Consider the following 23967-nt stretch of genomic DNA (forward strand, 5'->3'; position numbering starts at 1 on the left):
TATTTCAAACCATCCATGAAGAATAATCCATTCCAGAAGAAGAAAAATAGATACAAGTCAGGATTCTCAGTGTGTTTTCCTGAAAAGCAATAGCAATGTTCGGTCATTCCTAAGGCAGAAGCCTCCGTCCGTTCTGGAGCTGCCCCCTCCCCCAACCCCCCCCCCCCCCCCCCCCCCCCCCCCGCCAAATCCAAGTTTGTTACAGCTCAGTCATTTTTTAATTCATTTATTTTTTTATTTCATTACACCCAAGGCAGAATAAAAGTTACTAAAACTTAAGACTTTTACAGTTACAGTGACAAAAACATTTTAAGAGACCCACAATTTAAATTGGACTGCAAAATAAAAAATAAAAAAACAGCCTTTTTTCTATTTTTGTAAAATGCCCAGGCATTCTCCAATATTACAAATACTGGTATACTTTTACAGTAAACAAGAAAAATGTAATATATATTCATATATATTTATATATATACTAAAACCCCGTCACCAAAAAAACCAATATACACATTGCCACTACGGCATTCAGAGAAACTTTAGAAGCAAACCTGGAAAAAAAAAATACTTGTTTGTTTAAAACACACATACACACAAATATTATTTTACCCTTGTACTTGTTTCAATACTGTAAACTTATTTTAAGACAGAGTGCACTAAATTCTTTTTTTAGTTTCTGCAGTTCCTGATTTTTGTCCAGTCTCTTCCTTGACTTTTGTGTGGCTTTTGTCCACTCCTGCAATTTTCTGTTGAGGGACAGAGTCCTTAAGAGTGAAGAATTTGATATATATCTATATATAGGTTTGTGCCTTTATATGTACATATGCATACATATATACACACACAGACACGTCAATATTGTGCTGGGTACTCCTAACCTAAATTCAGCATTGTTTCATTTAAGAAGTAATCTCGATAATTCTGTGGAAATGTCAAATCGGAGTTAAAGTTGACAAGTAATTTTACACAATTTCTCTTGTTCAATTCGTTCGCTTCATACAAGTGTTGCATTTGTCCGAGACAATAAATAGGAAGATCATTATTCAAGGCACACTCATGTCAAATTGAATGGCAGTACAAAAACTGTCCCAAATAAATTAATTTTCAATTTTATAGTGCCAGCATTGGGAAAGCCTAGCCTAACAACCCTGGGCACTTCAAACGTCAGGAGATCCCAAGCTCTAGACCCTTCGGTACCTTTCTGTCCAGCTTTCTGTGTGTGTGTTGGGCGGAAAATCATAAAGTGCGGGTCCGTTGTTAAGAGCTCTGGATTTTTCAGCATTCAAATCAGATCAGATTTAAAAATGAACGCATCACTTTGAATGTGAAAGAGGGCGGGACCTAAGAAAAACAGGGGTTGTGATATATAAAATGGCAAAGAGGTAAAATGGAGTAAAATGGTACTTGCATGGGGGGAAAAAAAAGCTTTACGCTGCATTGTGTGTGTGTGTGTGTGTGTGTCAGAGTTGCTACTACTCCATATACGCTCAGCTACACATCACAGGGAGTCCTGAATGAAAAAGTACTCTTACTATTTCAGCACAAATCGATACATTCTCCTTCTACCAAAAACTGTCCCACAATTAACGGTGTAATTTAGTACCAATGATTCCTAACTCAGTGGAGAGGTGACTTCATTAATCAGAATAATCTTATTTAATTATAGAACCAGTCTAAGAATACAAGGCGAAATGTACTAGTCTTTTCTCTTTACCAATCGTGAGATATTTCTAGCAAAAAAAAAAAAAATGCATAGGGATGTTGATGTTATGAACTTTGACAATATATGATATAAAGTCAGAATTAAATTTACTGCAGAAATCTGGTTAAAGTGGTGGCACCTGCCATGTATGCACATACATCTAACCCTCTCTAAACTAAGCAGTCACATGTCGACCGGACTAATTAGAAACAGTGACATCAAATATGAACGGAGGAGATAATAATGGAACAACAGGATTAAGCTTTTTTTTCGGTGAGAAATATGCTGCGCACCGGCACTGAACTTATTCGTGTACGTGCTTCCGACTGTCCTGTGAATGAATGCCAGCCATTGTACTAGATTTCTCTCTTTGAAACAGCTAAAATGGCAGCCTAAGTGGATGGACACTGGACTGGCGAGGGGGGGGAGGGGGGTCAACTGTACCTGTTCATTTCATCACAGGATGAAATCGAAAAGTTGTCCACAGAAGGACAATAAAGGGATGCATGGGTAAATAAAGAAGTATAGCTCACCCTGAGATGTCCCTGTGCTCGCTCACTCTCGTTCTTCCATCTATCTCTATCTATGCATACCTGTCTTGCATGGCTTCATGCTCAGTTTACTCCTAATAAATAATATCGCCTAGTTCATATGGCTTCATGCAAAATATAATACGTGGATGTATAAGTGTAGGTAATATGGTTGGAAGTGGAGAAGGGAGTGTGGAAAGCAGAAGAAATGAGGGATGGTTGTTGTAGCGTTGTCAGGGCTTGGTACTACGTACCAGTCAGCAGCTGCCTTATCTAGAATCTGTTTCTTCTCGCTGGTAATGATGTTCTCTGGAGGAGACAGGGTTTATGAACCTTGGGATCCTCTTTGATTTTAGATTTACTGTCAAATATGACACTCAGTGCTACATATCCAATTATATTGACATGTTTTAGAGTCAGTTCATGCTACAATGCCAAAGGATTGTTGTCCGCGTATCGTCATCACACAAAATAGACTAATTCTAGCATTCTCAGTAACGCCTTTTTCAAATTGAAGATTGAATTCAGCTTCTCTTCAAGAAATCACATGTTTAGCTTAAATATACAATTTCCTATAAGCAGCGGCCAAAAAAGATTACTTAAAATGGATTTCTGTCTTCTAAAAAATCTCAGGATATCGTGGGTATTTAAAAAATAAAATAACTCAAAATCAAAAATTAAAAAAATGCCTAAATAAAAATGTACCTGCACATGCCAAAATACAAAATCCAATAAATACAGAAATTATTGCACAGTTAAAGGCTCCACATATGTTATGACTCAACTGATTGATTGTTTAAAAAGGAACGCCAAATGAGGCAGTTTAGACAGCTTCAATTGGTGTTAAGATCTCTGTTTGTCTTTTCACTTTTTTCTCAGTTGGCAGTTTCTTAGGCAAAAACACAAAATTAACCCAAAATTAATATTTCAGAAAAAGAGTATCCAGCTACCCCATTTTGTATTTTTTTCAAAGTCAAAGTATGGAAATAGGGAACCTGGCTTAGCTTCTCTCTGCTTGTTCAATTTTGACCTCATTGGTCATCAAATGTTCCCCATGCCACTTTTTCATATGTTTCTCCAGAGTGCTGTACACGCTGAAGGGCATTTGGCAAATGTCACAGCGGTAGACCTCCTTACCGAGCTGGCCATGCGTCTTCATGTGGCGCGTGAGCTTTGAGCTCTGGGCGCAGGCATAGTTGCACAGCTCACACTTGTAGGGCCTCTCACCAGTGTGGCTGCGCCGGTGCACCGTCAGGTTGCTGCAGTTCTTGAACACCTTACCGCAGTACTCACAGGTGTCGCTCCTCCTGCTCTCCTTGGAGCTGGGTCGACCTCCGCCCAGGTGAGGCGTGCTGCCCCCGCTGGCGGTGCCGCTGCGGCCCGACAGGCCACCGTCCAGCAGGTCCCCTGGTGGCGTGGAGAACCGCAGGCTGCCGTTCTCGGATGAGTGCTCAGAGGAGGTGGCGAAGGGCGATTGTCTGGAGTCGGTGAAGCCTAGGAAAGGGTCTTTGATGAAGTGTCGTGAGGCGGCATAGCCCACCAACCACTGTGAGTAGACGTTCTCAGAGGGGATGAGGGGCGCTGGGGGAATGTCCAGGTCCTTCTCGATCTTGATCCTCTTGTTTGAGGAGTTGGACAGGCTGGGGCTGGTGATGGGGGTGGGCTTACGGGGAAACAGGCCTGAGAAAGAGTCACCAGAGCCACAGTTCCGGCCGTTAATAGTTGTCCTCTCTTCCTGCCGGTGGTGCTCCATCTCCCCGACCACCGAGTCCTCATCCCCAGTGTCTCGCTGGCCATCCGAGCTCCTCTTGGAGAAGGGCATCCTTTTACGATTGTCAACAATCAAGTTATTGTACTGCTGTATAGAGTTGAGCCCCACACCCTCCACCATCTTCCCAAGGGCGAGCGACGACTTCTCCTCTGAGGGTGGCTTAGAGCCGTTCTCTCGGTTCCGGTAGAACTCAGACTCCATGCTGAAGTTGGACTCCGGCCGGCTCTCGTTCTCAAGTTCCTCCTCTTCTTCCTCCTCTTCTTCCTCCTCATTACCTTCACCATGGAAGTCCCTATCGCGATTCTTCATGCCCTCACCTGTCACATCGCTGGTGCCCGGCTCTGGGGAGCTCGTAGTGGACAGTCCATCATCGGAGCGCCCTGTCAGGGATCCCGCCTTGTGCATGTGGGTCTTCATGTGGCGCTTCAGCTTGCTGGCCTGAGAGCAGGCATGGTCACACAGCTGGCACTTGTATGGTTTTTCTCCAGTATGGCTGCGCCGGTGCACCACCAAATTGCTCTGGAACTTGAAGGTCTTACCGCAGAACTCACAGGACTTGACCTTGGCCTGTGTCTGGGGTGGGGTGGTGCTGTTGGGGGGCATCGGCGGTAAGGGAGGGGTGCTCAGAAAGGGCGACTTGGGCCCGGGCTGAAAGGGGTTGGGGTTTAGCAGTCGGTGCATAGGGTTGGCCCTGCTGGGTGACAACGGTGGTGTGGCGCTGTTGTTCCCCGCCAGCTCGCGCAGCCGCCTGGAGAAGTCCATGGACTGGGATTCCATGGCCATGGGCGTTAGGCGCATCACCCTTTCAAAGGCACTAGGGTGCTGGGAGATGAGGCCCATTTCCTCGGCGCTAAGGCGTTCCAGCCGATGGGGGTCCAGGTGGTGGCGGGGTGGTGGGCTGACGAATGGAGGGGTGTTGGGGAGGCGGTTCTCCACGAAGCCTGGAGGAGGCTCCCGGAGCAAGGGGCCCGTCATCCTCAGGAGGTGGAAGGGGTTGTTGTCCCCCAGGAAGTTGGTGAGCGGAGACTGGGGGATGGTGTCGTTGCCCATGGGTGGAGGGATAGTGATGCGTGGGGTGAGGGCTGCGCTGGAGGGATTGGACTCCAGGTAGATGCGAATGCCGTGGGTGTTCTGGGCATGCTGCAGCAGGAACCAGGCGCTGGGGAAGGGCTGCTTACATGTGGTACATATATAGCTGGAAGGCTCGTCCCTGCCACCTGCAACACAGACACAAAGAAATACGTTACATGTTTAAGATTAGACAAGCAAATTTACACTAAGCTCTTCAGTCAGAGATGGAAGGAGTACTTGAGATGTCAAGCATATTTCAAATACAAAATGACACATGGATTTTGGCTATGAGAGCTGTATCAGGTCAAAGTAAAACTGACTAACATGAAAGATTATGCAACTTCATTCACATAATTCAAATTGTCATTAACAATGGCTTTTTAAAAAATGGCCTATTTGCAGTGTGCAAACTTTTCTTGGCTGAAAGACATTGAGATGTGAGTATGTGAGTGTGTATGCTACAGATTTTGCCTAATACTCCTGGTAGCTGGAATGGCCTTGGCTCATCATGTTGTCATATAAATGGGGCGTACTTATCAGCTTTTGACAAGTGCATTTCCACAGTCACACTGGATTGGCCTATACTGGATCCATGTTTTAAGTGCTGCTTAATCTCTCACTTACTACAAACTGCTGAATTATTACAAAGTGTGTTTGCGTATGTGTGTGCATGTGTGTGTGCATCTGGGCTTGCGTGTAAGCGTGATTCTAGGTGTGTGTGTGAGCATGTGTGCGTGTGTGTACGATTTAAAAATGCCGGGAACCCCTCCAAGCAGAGAGACTGCAACGGTTGCCAAACCGGAGATGCCAAACTAATATGGCTGTGGATGGAGGAAGCACAACTTAAAGTGTGATTTAAGGAAGACTTATCACACACCAGCAAATAAAGGCCTCTGTTCCTCTGGGGAATAAGAAAAAACAGAGGCGAGAGAGGGAAAAATAAATGAGTGCATCAAGATAAATGGCCTCTAATAAAGATGGATGGCGAGGAGCTGGAAAAGGCAGTAAGAGAGCAAAGTGATGACGATTGTGGAGGATATGATTTTTGAAGTTATTAGCATTCAAAGCACAAGCAGAGGGTTGTTTTTGCGTTTTGAGCCAGTCCAACTAAACCAATCACAGTTGGCAATACTCCGTAATTTTGGCTAAAAAACACAATAATCCCTTTTATTACCTCTCCAAACGTCCTATCCTCATTTTATTTTCACAACAGACTGTCCGTCCTATGCTCATCTTTTAACTGAGTCAACGGAAGCTTGTTTAACCATCTTCCACATCCAGCGGAGGACCTCAAATATTGACTCTGCAATCACAGACGGAGTCAACTCACAAAAGCCTGAGCGGCATCATTCCTACAGCGGACGTTTACCTCCCTCTTTTCGAGAAGACGAGGGCAAATTTGTCAATCAATCCCAGCGAATGTCTATCAAAGTGGAATCTCAGAGGAAGACAAAGAGCCCAAAAAACTCAACGCGCTTTCAGTCTTTCTTTTCCAGGTAAAATCCTCCAAGACAAATCAATAGGGTTCTGAGAGAGAGAGAGACTTGCTACAGTTCTGTACTTTTAACAGCAAATAACTAATTGATGGCAGAGCTTTTATGTAACACACACACACACACACACACACACACACACACACACACACACGCAGGTCCTCGCAGTGCAAAAGGGACTTGTTACCACCGCGGCACAAGCAAGCCGGATCTGCGATGAGAGGACGCTAAACAGGCTGAGGAGCGCTGCTAGAGGGATTATACACACACACACACACACACACGCACACACACACACAGACAGATAATGGTAATTGTGCTCTTGTTCTTGCTCTCTTATTTATTACATTAAAGCTCGCTGTTCTGACCTAATACACCAATTTCAGATACTCAGGAAAACATATGCTGCTGTAATTGTTTCATTTTGTGTGTGTGTGTGTGTGTGTGCGTGTGTATGTGTGTGTATGTGGCTGTAGCGACTACGCACATACATACTGACACACACACACACACACACGTATTATACATATTATTTGGAAACAATGTAATATGATGCTGTAGATGTATTTATAGCAGGAAGGAGCTGATCTGGATTCCTTGTTTAATAATCATGGCGGTTTTTACAATTTTTAATGAAGAATTATCCCCATTCATTCAACTTCACTGTGCGTCTGGAAATGTATTTAAACATCCTGAAAATAAAATTTAAATAAATAAATAAATATATACCTTGATAAATAAATTCATAGATTAATTAGTATATACATAGATCGATAGATATTTCAATAAATACATAAACAGAGAGATATCGAAGTATATACATGAATAAATACACAAGTAAATAACTAAATAAATGAATCAATTGTATATTTATTTATGAAAGGTCGGTACATTTAAAAATGAAAAATTAACAAGAGTGACATAAATTAATATAATTTAATAAATGTCACAAAGCATATATTTTATTATTATTATTTTTTTTTTTTTATTGCATACGGACTACTATACTGTCCAAACTTCAGAGCTTGTTATGAGTATTAGTATTATTATGTGCCAGAGGGGAAAGCGTGTAGTAAAACCCCAACCAAATACTTCAGACATTGTTCACCACAAAAAAATGTATCTAATAGTGTAATTAAATATCTGTAATGATGGAATAATATATCTGTAATGTTGCAAAATTGTATTGCGTTGGTTTACTGAAACAGCAGAAAAACAGATTCCCTTAGCAGCTTCTCGCATCTGTCTTTCAGTAATTTGTGTTTTATTCCTCTCTGTTCGACAGGAAACTTTAACACCTAATCTCTTCTCATGGAAAGATGTGTGTGTGTGTGTGTGTGTGTGTGTGTGTGTGTGTGTGTGTGCGTGCGTGTGTGTGTTAAGGAGGAGAGGCGAGAGGCGGAGCAGCTGTTCACCTCCACAGTCCTGTAAAGCCTTTTGACTTAATTATAGTGGACAGCGCGCACGCACATACACACACACACACACACACACACAAAATGAAAACAACAGCACCCCATGCCTCAGCTTTTGTCCACCACTCTCCCTCTCTTTGCACACACGCACACACACACACACACACACACACACACACAAGCCGTTTTACTGCCGAATCTTTTCAAGAAGACCCTGAACACTCCAAAAAAGAAAAAAAAAAAACCAACCAGGCCTCTCTCTCTTTCTCTCTTACACTCTTCTCTCTCTCGCTCTACCCATTGATCCATGAGTAAAAAAAAAGAAGAGAGGATCCTCCCTCCATCCTTCAGCTGAACTTCTTGTCCGCCGACAGAAGTCATTGGGGGGGCAGCGAATGTTCATTTCTGCCCAACAATTAAGAAAGGGGTGTGTGTGTGTGTGTGTGAGAGAGAGAGAGAGTGTATGTGTGTGTGTGTGTGTGTGTGTGTGTGTGTGTGTGTGCTTGGAGTGTTCGCTGCACCGAAATGCCATTTCTCTCCGGCCGCGATGGAGGGAGTGGGTCGTGGTTTTGTTGGGGGAAGTGTGTGTGTGTGTGTGTGTGTGTGTGTGTGTGTGTGTGTGTGTGTGCCCTCCCGGGGGAAGGGAGTCCAACGCAGATGGCAAATAAAGTATGCAGCCTGAGGCGAGAGCACATTATGCTAATTCTAATGTCAGCTGTACTTTAATATACGACTCTATTTAATCACCCCATTATTTCCTATTTCCATATGAAAAAACAGAGAGGGAGAGAGGGAGAGGGAGAGAGAGAGAGGGAGCTGCTCATCACTATTTGGTAGAATGCAGAGTCTATGTTTTATGGAGTGGTGTGTGTGTGTGTGTGAGAGAGAGAGCGAGAGAGAGAGAGTGAATGAGAGAGCGCACTCATTCCTAGACATCCGCATAGATACTTTCTTCTTTTCTCTCTGTCTCTTTCTCTCTTGCACACACACACACACACACAAAGCCTGTCTGACTTATCACCTATGTGCATTTATGTGGGTACTCTCTCTCTCTCTCTCTCTCTCTCACACACACACACACACACACACACACACACACACACACACACTCCTCAACTCTTGATTGCTTTAAAGGTTAATTCAGTTCACCCTCTATTCTTGACAGCCAGCTTTCCCTAGAAATAGAAATGCTGGAATTGGTCAATTGTTTACATTAAAGTAAACATAGTCTAATAAGTCTAAATAAATTACATTTAAATTAACACTACTCTGTAATTGTCTTTTGTTGGTGAAGTGTAGTTCCTTTATTTACCGCGACATCACTGGTTGTAGGTTAGCCGTCACACCAAACTCCAAACACCTTTTACGAATTCTTAGGATTCATTCATCAATTTGGCATAGATATAATCCACTGAGCAGCACTAATTTCAATAGAATTTCAACTTTTAGAATTGGTTTGCCTGTTATTTCCACAATGTTCTTCCACCAAAAGGTAGAGATCTAAAAGTCAAGATTTTATGAAAATAAATTCTGCTTCCATATGCAGAATTTTCAAGAAAATGTAATGATTTGTAAAAGGTCATAACAGGTTCGCTGATAAGCATGGCAACATTAACCATAGCTATGAGGATAATGTTTTTCCTGTTTATTTGGAAGCAAAGGCACGTTAACGCAGCATAATGCAGCCTTTAGCTTGCTAGCTAAAGTTCCAGCTGCGGCAAGCTAGCATCACTTAAAACTTTTCAAAGACACTGTGAAAAATGAAGCTATCTTTCCGAATTCATGCCAAACAGGGCTGTAAACTTTGACAAAGTGTCCTACTATCAAAGGTCGGATATTTCCTCTGTTGTTGTAGCGCTAACGTTAGCTTCTCTGGCACTTGTTGCAGAAGTCTTGCTAGGTTGTTAAGCTAATTCTAACAATGAATTTACCCAGTATGTCTTCAGTATCTTGCAGCTAAGCCACAAAAGTAGGCTTTAGCAAAAAAAAAGAGGCCAATTGTTTTTTTCTGTGCCAATAAATGTATGTAGTAAGTTATACTAAACCACCTTCTGGAAGATTCCTCTGTTCATGCTAATTTATATACTGTTACATCTGTTAGTAAGCTGCCTTGAACAGGCTCAAAACGCTCTGTACCCAGTAGCTCTTCAGGAGGTCTCCTCATTGAAACATAATAACCAGAACTGCAGGACAGTATAGTCATTTTTGCAGCTTTGTATGAACATAAATTATGCAAGCCTATTGTAAAATTGCGAGAAAATTGGTTCTAAATTGCTAAAACAATTTAGAAACAAAGCCTTTGAATTTCCAATCCGAGAAGCAGAAATTAGCACAATAAAAAGTAAGAATAGCACAAGATCGCGTAAGCACGGAGGCGCCGACCTGAAGAGGAAAAGGAGAGAAGGAAGGGAGGAAGAGGAGTGAAGGAATAAAGGAAGAGGCATTAGCGTGGTGACATTACATCAGTCTGTCACTGGGGAGAATCCATTTAAAAAAGAAAAACCCCATTCTGCGTCTTGCTCTCTCTATCTTCCTCAGTCTCTCTCTGTCTCTCCTGCTGTTTAAAGCCGTTCTCTCTCTATCAGTGGAAGCGTGGTCTGGCCTTCTGCCTGTGTTTTGTTTGGCCCGCGTCCTCTCACACACACACACACACATACACTCACACACACTCACTCACTCGCACACACTCTTTGGCCGCACAGCCTGTTTGGAAGAGTGTGAGAGAAAAGGAAAATGTGTGCTGTCGTGGATAATAAAAGTATTTTTTTTTTTTCGGCGTTTCTCAAAAAGGGTTGATAATGTTATGGACACACACTCACACACACACACACACGCACACACACACACACACACACACACATTTTGCCAGCTGAAGTCAAGGCTGAGTCAAAATGTGTAATCCTAGTGTGTAGGAATCCTCCATTATAAATATCATTGTAGCACTCTGCTCTGTGTGTGTGTGTGTGTGTGTGTGTGTGTGTGTGTATGCACATTCACGTTCACGTATGTAGACGCATGTGCCATGTGTGTGGTTGTGGTGGTGGTGTGTGTATTCATGCGCACATTCGTCTCTTTCCATCTTTCCATCCGAGACACTGTGTGCTTTAGTGTGTGTGTGTGTATGTGTGCGCGAGCGTGTGTGTGTGTGTGTGTGTCTTCCAGCAGTAGCCATATGGAGGAGAAACATCCAAACAGAGACAATACGCAGTGACAAATACACTGGCATCCATCCCTCCCTCCATCTCTCCTTCTCTCCTTCCATCCCTCCTTCCCTCCATCCATCAATCCATCCCTCCCTCCATCCCTCCAGCAGTAGCTGTGCTTAGGTATTCCTCCGTGTTCCTCCGCCTGGTTTCGCTCCACGCGGTATAAAACTCTCATTACCGACTGATTCCGGTTTTCACTATGATTCAATTTGCCGTAATTACTGTGGCTGCCGCTAATAAAAAAAAAAAAAAAAAAAAAAGGGAGAGAGAGAAAACGGCTAGAAATCCGGTGCGAAGGTCAACTGGCAGTTAGCAGCGTTCATTTTCATCTCAGTGTATTCATCTGGGGCGGCTAATGGCCCAATTTTCTCCCCCTCGCTCCTCAATAAATATTGCCGGAATTACAGGTTAAATAGCTAAATTAAATCACTGCTATTACAGTTGGGGGTGGGGGGGGGGGGAGACGGAGAGAGAGGGAGAGAGATAGAGAGAGAGAGAGAGAGAGAGAGGAGGAGGGAGGGAGGGAGGGAGGGAGGGAGGGGCGGGCGAGCCACTATGTACAATTACGCGCGGCCGATCGCCACGAAGCGCGCGATTAATGTGGTGAGCTTCGGGAGCGCCGTCAAAATTATTACGTCGAGTTATTGCTATCATTTCTCTCTGGCCGGCGGCCGGGGTAAAGAGCGACGCTGTCAAAACCCATAACAATGACTTCAGCTAACTCATCTTTAATCCTTAATTGAATTTGCATAGTCGTGTTTGTCAATTTCAATTCGCAATTTGTGTTCTTGTCCCCTTTCCACCGCCTTTCTTTTCTTTTTTGTGTCATTTTTTTGCTTAAATTCGTGCTATTCTTTTAATATTTTACCGTTTTGTCACTGTTTAGACGTTCTTTAACACTATAATCGCATGAAATATGATCATGCCAATGTCTGATACATCCAATGAAACTCAATAAAAAAGAAAGACAGCTGTTACAGATCAGCTTCATAACTTAATCATGAGTTGTGACTTAAAAACTTAAAATGATGAGTTGAAGCACATCCTACAAAGTGATCATATGACAGTGGAATAAGAAACTTCCCAGCATGCATTGCACTGGCGGGAAACTCTCCACAAACCCTGCCTCCTTTTGTTTGGATAAAGTTGCAGGACGGAGAATTAGACGGAAATGAAAACATGGAAATAATGATAACCATGCTGAAAATTTGTATCCAATTCAATTCCCCCGCAAGTGAAATTTGAAGACTTAACTTATCGTCTATATTTCACTCAGCGAGTTATGAACTTTGTACCAAGCTGTTCGGCTCTGTTTCAGCCGGCGTTCCGCTTCAAAGCGGCACGGAGACTGGTGTTTTTAAGTGGGAGAGCGCTTTAACATTATTTACAGTTGTGGACTTGTTATTGGGCGAGCGGTAGGCGCCATTTGTTTGGGTTTGGCGGGTTTGAAGAGGCTGAAGAAAGGAGAGTACTGACAGATTTATCAATTGAGTAACTGCCTGTCGTTTTCTGCTGCTACTGCTGCTCTCAATGCACAAATCCAGACAGACCTTTTACACTTTTTCATTCAGACATCATCTATGTGTGTTGTCTTTGCTGTATCCTATTACTATTTGCTGCTGTAACAACCTCAATCATTAGTCTAATCTAATCTAATCTAATCTAATCTAATCTATTAAGACACAACGCAGTGGAGGTCCTAGTTGAAGTGGAAGAATACACCAGGTGGAAGTGGTGATAAGGCACTGCAGCATGAAGGAGGGATGAAGATGTAAAGCAGCTCATTTCCTTCCTCTCATTACACTCATCTCTACTCTCTCTCTCTCTCCCTCTCTCTCTCTCTTTCTCTCTGTCTCTCTGTCTCTCTCTACCTCGATCGCTCAATCAGGGGAGCTTACGAGCGCGGGCGCTACATCGCCGTCCAATCAAAAGCGGATTACAGGCCCGGCCTCATTTGCATACAGGAAGTGCAGCGGAGGGGTCCCGGCGTGGCGAGGGGAGGGCGATGGATGGGCAATGTCAGCGCCGAACCATTTACATACAGAACAAAGCTGACATGAGCCCAGGGTACAGCGGCTGTGTGTGTGTGTGTGTGTGTGTGTGTGTGTGTGTCCCTCTTGGCCATTCGCTGCGCTTGTAAAAAGTTTCCTGACATTTCTTGCATTATTAAGCCGGCGGCGTCATTAGCATGTCTATGATCTCCATGTCTTCCCCCACCCCCCCCCACATGCACACACACACACACACACACACATAGAGAAACACACAGGCACAAAGGCTCTGGATGCCTCACCTTGCATGGCTAATGTCTTGTTTATCACTATCATAGCAAGGCAACAATTACATGCAAATCAGGCAGTGGCTACGTGGTGTGTGTGTGTGAGTGCAATACACACTATTCTATTTGTATATGCTGTATATGCATCCAGGCATCAGTAAAGACTAGAGGGAGTGTTTGTGTGTGTGTGTGTGTGCCCCCTCCTAAATCAGCTCATTTGGCGCCGAGCTGCTCGTATTTTCTCAGTTGTCTGTTGGTTCTGAATGAAGTGGTTTGAGCGCCGGGTTTTAACGTCATCCAACAGGCTTTTCTAATTGGTTTTAATAGACCGGCGACTAAAGCCACTGCAGGACCACACAGGAGCTTTAATTAAATCAAACCCGAGCGCACGGAAATGAAAATCTAACACTTCTCCGACAAAAAACGGCGGTAGTCGGCGGGGCTTTGTCTGACTCCCCAGAAAGAGCCGGGCCAGACTCGACTCCTCCCGGGGAAAACTGAGTCATCCTTCCGAGCTCCAAACTCGCCGCAGATGCTGTTGGCGACAAACCAAGAGGCAAACCCCAAACTCTGCTGCTATACAGGCTGTTACTGTCAGCCTACATGCCACTTGCCGGGTTTCCATCCAAGTCTTGTTTGTGTGTTGTGTGTGTGTGTGTGTGTGTGTGTGTGAATTATGATGTGGCATTAGAAAAGCTGAATGGAAAATTCGATAAAAACGGCCGCGATATCGGCGAGTCATTTTTTATTTTTTTTTTACACTCGAATGAAGCGGAAAATGTTTCGGTCGATAAAGAAATTACGCGATAAATAGGGATTTGTTGATAATGATGCTGGCTTGGTGTGTCATACATGTTGTTTCTAACATGCATAAGTCTATATTGTGGCTGTATGACCATTAGTTGATACATACCATATCATGCTTGACCAATACTAATCAATTCTTGAAAGAATCTTTCTATTTCTCTGAGGGATTTGTTTTTTTGTATACTCAGGAAGTTATCTGCTTCAACCCAGCTGATAGAAACATAATTCATATTTCTTTTTTTTTTTTTTCTTTTTTTGCAACATTTCAAAAGGATTGTGTAAAAATCCACTTGACAGTTGAATGGAAACAGAACTGGTGTTGGTATTCAGAGATGGTCGATCTCAAACAGGACTAATCTGGATAAAAAAGTTAAGAGGGGCAGCAGCAAAAAGACTCGACATGGGTTTCATGTGCTTCTCTCTCTCTCTCTCTCTCTCTCTCTCTCTCTCTCTCCTTCACTCTCTCTCTTTTGGAGGGTACACAACATTCTTGCATCCCAGCATGCGTTGAACTTTAACATTACCCCATCTTCCCTGCGTGTTATCCAGCCAACAAAGGATTATCATTGTGCAAGGTGTGTGTGTGTGTGTGTGTGTGTGTGTGTGTGTACAAGCCCTGACAGTCATGGGAAGAGTAGAAGGGGAGGTGGGGATGGGGCTGACATTCTTATCTTATGAATTTTAAAGGAAGGCTGATCTGATCATAGGCAAATTAGAATAAATGAAGTTCATTAGGCAAGAGGGGGAGGAGGAGGAGGAGGAGGAGGACAAGATGCAGGTAGTCCTCAATACTGGGAAGTGAGGTGCAGTCAGAAACAAACTGCCGCAGTGTGTGTGTGTGTGTGTGTGTGTGTGTGTGTGTGTGTGTGCGTGTGTGTGTGTGTGTGTGTGTGTGTTTCCCTGTCTCTGTGCCCTGTTAACAAATTAGAGGGATTACCAGAAGAGAGTGCCAGAGCATACCAGCTAATCCCACACACTGGCCCGCACCACTGCACCTGGGGAGTGTGTGTGTATGTATATGTGCGTGTGTGTGTGTGTGTGTACGAGGGGTGTGGTGGCAGGAAGGGGCTCTGTAGGGGCATCATCCCCTCCAACACACACACACACACCCTCCACCCCTGGTGTTCCCTCCTAATCCTGCCCATACACACGCACACACGGGACGCACCTGCTACATGCTAGACTGACCGTGTGTTGTCGATTAGACAGCGAAGCTAAGGTAGAGGGCTATGTAGATGTATGTATTGCAGTGGTGCTCAAAGTGGGGTCTGGGGGCCTCCGGGGGTCCTTGAGGGGGTCCCAAGCAAAATGAGAAATTTCACTATAATTTAGTGAAATGTATATAATTAGAGAATGTAGAAGAATAATAGAATTCACTCTCATCACTATTATCTCCCTACATACAGTGTAGACGGTTCTACAATTCGATACTAAATCATAGGGATGGGACGATATATCGCACTTCAATATATCGCGATACAAAAATTGACAATACGTATCGTGATATTCCGCCGTAATCACAAATGAGACGGCTTGCCCATCACAATTTCACAAGCTCTCCATCCAAATTCTATTATTTGCACTTTGTAATTACATTTTTAAATTGTTGTTTACATTGTAGCAAGCCAATGGCATCGCTAGAAAGATTTGCGGCTCAGAAATAAACATAATTCTGCACAGTCAGACTTTGTTGCCACTGAACTTTTATTTATTACATCGTATCGAGGTTGTATCGAATCGTGAATCCCGTATCATGTATTGAATCGTATCATGAGATAAGTATGTCCCATCCCTATTAAATCAACGTGCAGCATGCCGAGGCGCAGCAGATCTGCAGTATTCAGTTCCCTGCATGCTTTCTGCTGCGGAGACTCAAAGTGCTTTTTTTTGTCTTTTGAGGTTTTAGTCATTGACATCTTGTCAGGTGAAGAGTTGGCTTGGTCTCTGTAGCCACAATAGAGGGAAGCTCTGCCATGAGTCTGATTTGACCAGGACACCGGTCCAACACATTTTTGGATGTCTCTGTCTCTACCTCCCTCTCTCCCTCTCTCTCTCCTCTGTGTCTCTCTGTCGCCCGTCCCGTCCAAATCCCCTCCCTCCTTCCCTCCCTTTTATAAAGCTCGTCCAAATTGCGCGGTGCCAAGTGGGAGTCTCCTGGAACTCACGCGCACACTCACACACACACACACACACACACACACACACCAAAGCCCTATCCCAGACTATGATGTAGCAGTGCCCCTCTGGTCTGAGTAAGACGTATTACAGCGCTGCCTGACATACCAGCATCAGGAAGAAAAGATGTCTCTCTCTCTCTCTCTCTCTCTGTTCTGCTGTCCCTGCATCCCTGTCTCGCTCCACCGATGAACCACACATAGTTGAGTGTAATCCCAGGTTTAACTTCACCTTTTTCAGCCTTCGAAGTGAAGCGGGGGAAACTTTTCTTGTAAGCGTAACCTTTAACAGTGATTTTAAAGTCTCATTTCGCCATAAAACGACAGCATAAAAGATGTCGTATCGCAGCGGGCCGCTTTAGGTTCTATACGGGGGTTTCACCTGTGGAGACAGTGCACGGGCGGTTGGGAGCAAAAAAAGAAGTCGAGAAAAGGAACGGGCAGCCAAGAGGGAGGGAGGGAGGTGGAAAAAGGGATGAAGTGAGGGAGCGGGGAGGGGGGTTGAAAATGAAGGAGTGAAGCCTGGGGTCTGAGTGTTATGGTCAGACTCCACTTGTTTATATAGAAATGGCAGCGAGAAGGAGGAACAGGGGGTGGAGGGGGGGGGGGGCAGGTCGAGGACGAGAGCAGATCCAGACCAGATGGAGGTTAGAGGAGGGCATGGATGGAGGGATGGAGGGAGGGAGGGAGGAGTGGAGGGGACAGGTCCGCGCTCGAAGGCCCTTATAAGGTCTGGATGACTGGAGGCTCTCTGGAACGGCAGCAGCCACCGCCGAAATATAGATACAGTATATACCTGCAACCAAGGGGACGAAGTGGAGGTTGAACCCATCTCAAGTCAGTTTACCTGCCTGGTGTTAATTTGCGGAATGTGAGTGAGTGAGTCCAAATTTGATTTTTTTGAGTTTTTAGCATTATTATGGAGACGAAAGATCAGGCAAAAATCACCAGAAGCCAAATCTAAATAAAAGAATCAGAATTCAGGACTAATGTTCCCCCTAAGCTCATAGTGTGGTGATGATACGTCTAATAATTTATCACATTGACCATATAATAATATCTTGCTTGGAAGTTTTGGTGGTAAATGATATTAAAATGGCTACGACTTTGGCTCTGATTTTGACCGAACTGATGGTTTCAGTGCCACGCTCCCATCTGAGCCAGGAAACACAGAAGAAAACAGAGCAAAAAACGTTCTGTTCACTGTTGGGTTTAAAGCACAGTGAATCCTCTGTGTAAAAGGTACATTAGTAGCCAGGCAGTCAAAAACAGACTAAATACCCCAAACGCCCCAAAATCTCTCTCTGAAAAACTAATGTTGATTCAGAAATATATCAGAGGACAAACACCACCTCTCTCTCTTTCTTCTCTCTCTCTTTCTCTACAAAAGCTAGAGAGAGAGATAAAAAGAGAGCGAGAGAGAGAGAAAGAAAGAGCAGCGTGTTCAGAGTGTCTGGATAAGATTAACCAGACATCTTAACACATAGTCTACAAGCAAAAGCCCCATTACTTTAAATACAGTAAGTAAACCAGTCAGTCAGTCATACAGTCAGTCAGTCAGTCAGTAAACGAGTCTGGTCAGCTAACCATCAGTCTTGTCAGCACATCTGAATTACACACTTGCTAACGTTTCTAGCGTTTGTGGTTAGTAGTCGCATATTACCATTAACATTGGCTGCTTTGCTAAATTAGCCTGCAGGCTAGTTAGCTAGCTAACAAGGCCAAAAACCAACAGTTTCTGGCTCTTCTCAAACTACAGGAATGTTTTGGAGTAGAGACTAGGGCTAAAGACAAGATATTTTACATTCACTTTTACTTATAACGTTACTGAATGGGTGTACACCCAAACCACAACACACTTATTCAGGTGTCTCTCTTTTTCTAGTCTGTTATATATTTAGACATTATTCATGTACAGCTAATTCTCAAATTCTACAGCTCTCCGTGATGATGCCTGTCGTGGTTAATAGAAGATTTATGACAAAACGTCAAAGCCTCTGTAGGTTTGAAATGATGAACTTTTCCCTCTGTTACACCTCTCATACAGTCTCCAGGACTAGAAACAATGCATTTCACATTAATTGTACAAACAAATATCAGTTAGTTCCTAGCAGAAAAAAGAGGTGATGTAGAAGAGAGGAGAGGAGAGGAGAGGAGAAGAGAAGAGGAGGAGGAGCTCCTCAGCACTCCTGTCTCCACACTAACTGGAAGCAGGCCTGCTCCCATAACCACTCCAATCTGTTTTCATTTGCTGAGACTCATACCGACACACACACACACACACACACACACACACACCATCTCCATAGCGTAGCAGGGCTGCCTCGTCTCTTAAAAGAGCAGTGCACTGGTTTCATTACTACATTAAACAACAGCTCCTCCCTCCTAAAGCATCAACTACACAGTTAGTCAACCAGTCAGTAAACCAGACAAGCAGTCAGTTAGCCAGTCAGTAAACCACTACTCATGTACCACAGTCCTTCATAGAGGAATGCTGAGTGTAATAACGATCTGATGTATGGTACAATGTGATGCGACATGCTGCAAATGCAGCCTCATCTGCGACATACTGTGACACGCTGCAACATGCAGTCACATCCTGCAACATGCTGTGACACGCTGCAACATGCAGTCACATCCTGCAACATGCTGTGACACGCTGCAACATGCAGTCACATCCTGCGTCATGCTGCGACACGCTGCAACATGCAGTCACATCCTGCGACATGCTGTGACACGCTGCAACATGCAGTCACATCGTGCAACATGCTCTGACATGCTGCAACATGCTGTGACACGCTGTGACATGCTGCAACATGCAGTCACATCCTGCGACATGCTGTGACACGCTGCAACATGCTGTGACACGCTGTGACACGCTGCAACATGCAGTCACATCCTGCGACATGCTGTGACACGCTGCAACATGCAGTCACATCCTGCAACATGCTGTGACACGCTGCAACATGCAGTCACATCCTGCGACATGCTGTGACATGCTGCAACATGCTGTGACACGCTGTGACACACTGCAACATGCAGTCACATCCTGCAACATGCTGTGACATGCTGCAACATGCTGTGACACGCTGTGACACGCTGCAACATGCAGTCACATCCTGCGACATGCTGTGACACGCTGCAACATGCAGTCACATCCTGCGACATGCTGTGACACGCTGCAACATGCAGTCACATCCTGCAACATGCTGTGACACGCTGCAACATGCTGTGACACGCTGCAACACGCTGCAAAATGCAGTCACATCCTGCGTCATGCTGTGACACGCAGCGACATGCTGCAACATTCAGCCACATCCTGCAACATGCTGTGACACGCTGCAACATGTTTTGACACGCTGCAACATGCAGTCACATCCTGCATCATGTTGTGACACGCTGCAACATGCTGTGACACACTGCAACATGCAGCCACATCCTGTGTCATGCTGTGACACGCTGCAACATGCAGCCACATCCTGCGTCATGCTGTGACACAATGCAACATGCTGTGACACGCTGCAACATTCAGCTACATCCCGCAACATGCAGTGACACACAACATGCAGCCACATGCAACATGCTGACACGCTGCAACATGCAGCCACATGCTGCAACATGCTGACACGCAACCAAATCCTGCAACATGCTGCAACATGCTATGACAAGTTATAACATGCAGCCACATCCTGCAACATGCTGTGACACGCAGCAACACCCTGAGACATGCAGCAACATGATGTGACAAGTCGCAAAATGCTGTAACATCCTGCAACATGCAACCATATCCTGCAACATACTGCCACATCCTGCAACATACGATATGCTGCAACATGCTATGACATGCTACAACTTGCTGTAACATGCTATGACATTCTGACATCCCGAGACACGCTACAAAATGCTGAGATATGCTGCAACATCCTGTGATATGCTACGACACGCTGCAACATGCTGCAAAACGCAGCAACATGCCAGGATGTTTCCTCTGCAGCCTGAGTGTGAAAAATAACGAGTAGAGTAATGAATGAAAAGGTGAGAGGACAATAAGAAGGAGGAGGTGAAGTATTGGGACAAGAACTGGAAAAACTAGAAAAACGCCTTTGTCATTTGAAGCCATGACTCTCAGCAAGGCCTGGAAAAAGGAGAGAGCTAGGTAGAGCTTGAGAGAGAGAGAAAGAGAGAGAGAAAGCCTCATAGTCTATAGCTCACCAGTCACACAGCAGCCAAACACAATAATGACATGAAAAGAAAGGGGGAAAAGACAGAGAATAATGAGAGTAGAGAAAGAATGCCTTTAAATCATCTCTTAGATACAAGCTAGAACAGACTGTCTGTAAATTTTGCTACAAAGAAATTCAGCTTGACTGGTCCTTAGGGTCACCTCATAGAGATGTGTGTGTGTGTGTGTGTGTGTGTGTGTGTGTGTGTGTGTGTGTGCGTGTGTATTAATTACATGGTGATTTTTTTAAATACCTTTAATGGTCCTGAGGTGACTCAGGAATCTTAGATGTCCTGTTAAAAAGAAGGAGCAGAGTGTTCAGAAAGACAGGTTACTTTGTATATGCACGTGCACATGTGTGTGAGTGTGTGCATGCTTGCAGCTTTGCTTTTACAAATATGGCTTTCAACATGCTAGATCTGCTACTGTCTCCCTTTCTGTCTCTCCACAGAAGAACCTATCTGTCACGAACACATACACACACACATACACTGGTGTGGCTAGTGTCAGTGCTGGTCAGAGCAGAGATTCCATCCTGCTCCACTGCTCATTAGCCTCAACTACTGACCATTTAGGTCAAGGCATTCACAGCTGGATATGCTCTGCTAGTGTGTTCATGCATGTGTGTGTGTGTGTGTGGCTGCATTGTCTTGCTGTTGTAGAGAAGCTCAAATCAGGATGCCCTGGATGCCCTGTGATCTGATTTCCCTTGCTAGCTAGACTCCTCACTGCTGCCAGGCAGATGGCAGCGCTGTGCGTGCGGCCATGACGGAAGGCCCGCCCAGGCCGAGGACTGACGGCCGGTCACGCTTCTCCACTGACCAATCACAACCGGGCAAAGGAACAAAACCAGGATGTATTACATTCTGCGGTTTATGTGAACGTCTGCATGGGTGGCTGTAGTGTACATGAGCACCTAGATGATATAATAATCTGCTGCGTGGCGGTGAGAGGGGAAAAATGGAGAAACCTTCTGGTGATTAAGGGGCTTTAAAGATGGAGAGCGCCAAAAAAACACACAAAAAAAAAACACTGCGCCCGCCAACCTGCAATTTCCTCCCAGGTATGCCTTTTATCTTGTAGCCTTCAAGTAGTGCCAGCTCTGTTAAAACACCTCAGACCGCGGGGGGCAGCCTGAAAAAAACTCTCTCTCTCACTGGTTTTCCTTTTTATTCTCTCTCTCTTTCCCCCATCTCCTCTCTCCCATCTCAATGGACGAAGACCTTGTGAGAGAGAGAGCGAGAACGTAGAGATAGGATTTGCCTGTTTCTAATCAGAGGGGTTGTACTGGTTGCTGTTGGACCTCAGCCAGCATTGTTTACTTGGACAAGGCCCCCTTCCAACAGCAAATTACCCCGCCGGTGGGCAATTTTAGACCAACCAACAGGTAGAAAAGAGAGTTCCCACATGGCAAGGCCCCCAATCCATAGACACATGCAATAACTACCAAAATAACAAAGTAGATATAATTTAAATGCATCATTTTTTTTCCTGGGAAAGAGGGCACGGGATGCTTTCTCAGGAGAAAAACTACGCATCTTATTGATTTATTTACAGATGAAAAAAAAAAAAACAGACGGCAGCAGCCCAGCTCCTCTCCTCCGGCCCTCTTTTTGTTATCTGTGATGTTGCCCAGAGAAATCAATAGAACAACTGTAGCTAGCAAGCTTTGTTTGTCTTTTCCTCTAAGTGAATAATTCAGCGGTGTCTGCGGGGGCGAGGCGAAGCTTTGATACCAACGAAAGGGGTTTGGTGTTCAGGGGGAAGTCAAACCCCCCTCCCTCCTTTACCCCAAAACTCTGAGGAGATGAGAGACAGTGAAACCAGCTAAGAATCTGGTTCTGGGTGAAAGAAGGAGAGAGACTGTTTTACTGTACCGCCACCCAGAATGTCACATCTGTGACATCAAATAAATAGACAGATACAACTGCTGAGAAAACCCAGTAAAAGTCGGTCAGACCACAGCGATGGAAGGGGGCGGTGCTAAGGGGTTTTAAGGGTGCTAAGGAGTCCTAAGGGGTGGTAGGGGATGGTAAGGAGTTTCAAGGGATGGTAAAGCCTGCTAAAGTGTGCTGAGGCGTGGTAAAGATTGCTAAGGGGTGTAAGGGGTGGTAAAGAGTGCTAAGGGGTGTAAGAGGTGGTAAAGAGTGCTAAGGTGTGGTAAAGAGTGCTAAGGGGTTAAGGGGTGGTAAAGAGTGCTACGGGGTGCTACGGGGTGATAAAGAATGCTAAGGGGTGTAAGGGGTGGTAAAGAGTGCTAAGGGGTGTAAGAGGTGGTAAAGAGTGCTAAGGGGTGTAAGAGGTGGTAAAGAGTGCTAAGGGGTGTAAGCAGTGGTAAAGAGTGCTAAGGGGTGTAAGAGGTGGTAAAGAGTTCCAAAGGGTGGTAAAGAGTGCTAAGGGGTGTAAGAGGTGGTAAAGAGTTCTAAGGGGTGGTAAAGAGTGCTAAGGGGTGTAAGAGGTGGTAAAGAGTTCTAAGGGGTGATAAAGAGTGCTAAGGGGTGTAAGAGGTGTTAAAGAGTTCTAAGGGGTGGTAAAGAGTGCTAAGGGGTGTAAGCGGTGGTAAAGAGTGCTAAGGGGTTCTAAGGGGTGGTAAAGAGTTCTAAGGGGTGGTAAAGAGTGCTAAGGGGTGTAAGAGGTGGTAAAGAGTGCTAAGGGGGTGTAAGAGGTGGTAAAGAGTTCTAAGGGGTGATAAAGAGTGCTAAGGGGTGTAAGAGGTGGTAAAGAGTTCTAAGGGGTGGTAAAGAGTGCTAAGGGGTGTAAGCGGTGAAGTTTGAAGGACTGGTAAGGGTTGCAAGGGGTTTTAAGGATGTAAGGGGTTTGAAGGGGTGGTAAGGGGCAGCAATCTCTCTTCTCTAAAAGCACTAGGTTTGCAATGCCAAGCCTTCTGCTGTCTCCATGACATTGGGCAAACAGCAAAGGGTTTAAATTGCTGTTGTGTCATAAGCTGCAACTGTACGTTATGGTGTGAGTGTGTGTGTAGCCTGAGTAGTGTTAGTATGTGAAATTGGGCCGACTTAAACCCTCCTAAACAAGGGGATCAACATGTATTCGTCAGGCTGTGCCACCCTTGGCTGCATGCACGTATATACCCACACACACACACACACACACAACAAGGCAGCAAGCGCTCGCAAACACTTCCAGCAGAGTCATGGCCACTAAACCTCAGTGTCCCACCTTCGCCACGGACACAAAAGCCCTCAGTCCCTTGTAATTGAGGTTTAAATCCTTTCCTAACATCCCTCCATCCCTCACTCTTCACCAAACATGGATTGTGCCGACACAGGGCCCCTAATCCTCC

General features: G+C 44.8%; 1 protein-coding gene across 3 annotated transcripts in view; it reads right to left on the reverse strand.

Annotated features, from left to right (window-relative positions):
• Positions 1-251: 251 nt before the first annotated feature.
• bcl11ba (BCL11 transcription factor B a) overlaps positions 252-23967 on the reverse strand; it is a 49139-nt gene continuing 25423 nt past the window's right edge. For 2 of the 3 annotated variants that reach the window (XM_078289568.1, XM_071905382.2), the window contains exon 3: positions 252-5217. In XM_078289568.1, coding sequence (XP_078145694.1) covers positions 3230-5217 — 1988 coding nt within the window. In that variant the 3' untranslated portion in view covers positions 252-3229. Of the gene's footprint in view, positions 5218-20920; positions 20960-23967 lie in introns of all 3 variants that reach the window. The other variant, XM_071905380.2, reaches the window with a different exon arrangement.

This window comes from Centroberyx gerrardi, chromosome 17 (genome assembly GCF_048128805.1).
Source record: "Centroberyx gerrardi isolate f3 chromosome 17, fCenGer3.hap1.cur.20231027, whole genome shotgun sequence".
NCBI lineage: Eukaryota > Metazoa > Chordata > Actinopteri > Beryciformes > Berycidae > Centroberyx > Centroberyx gerrardi.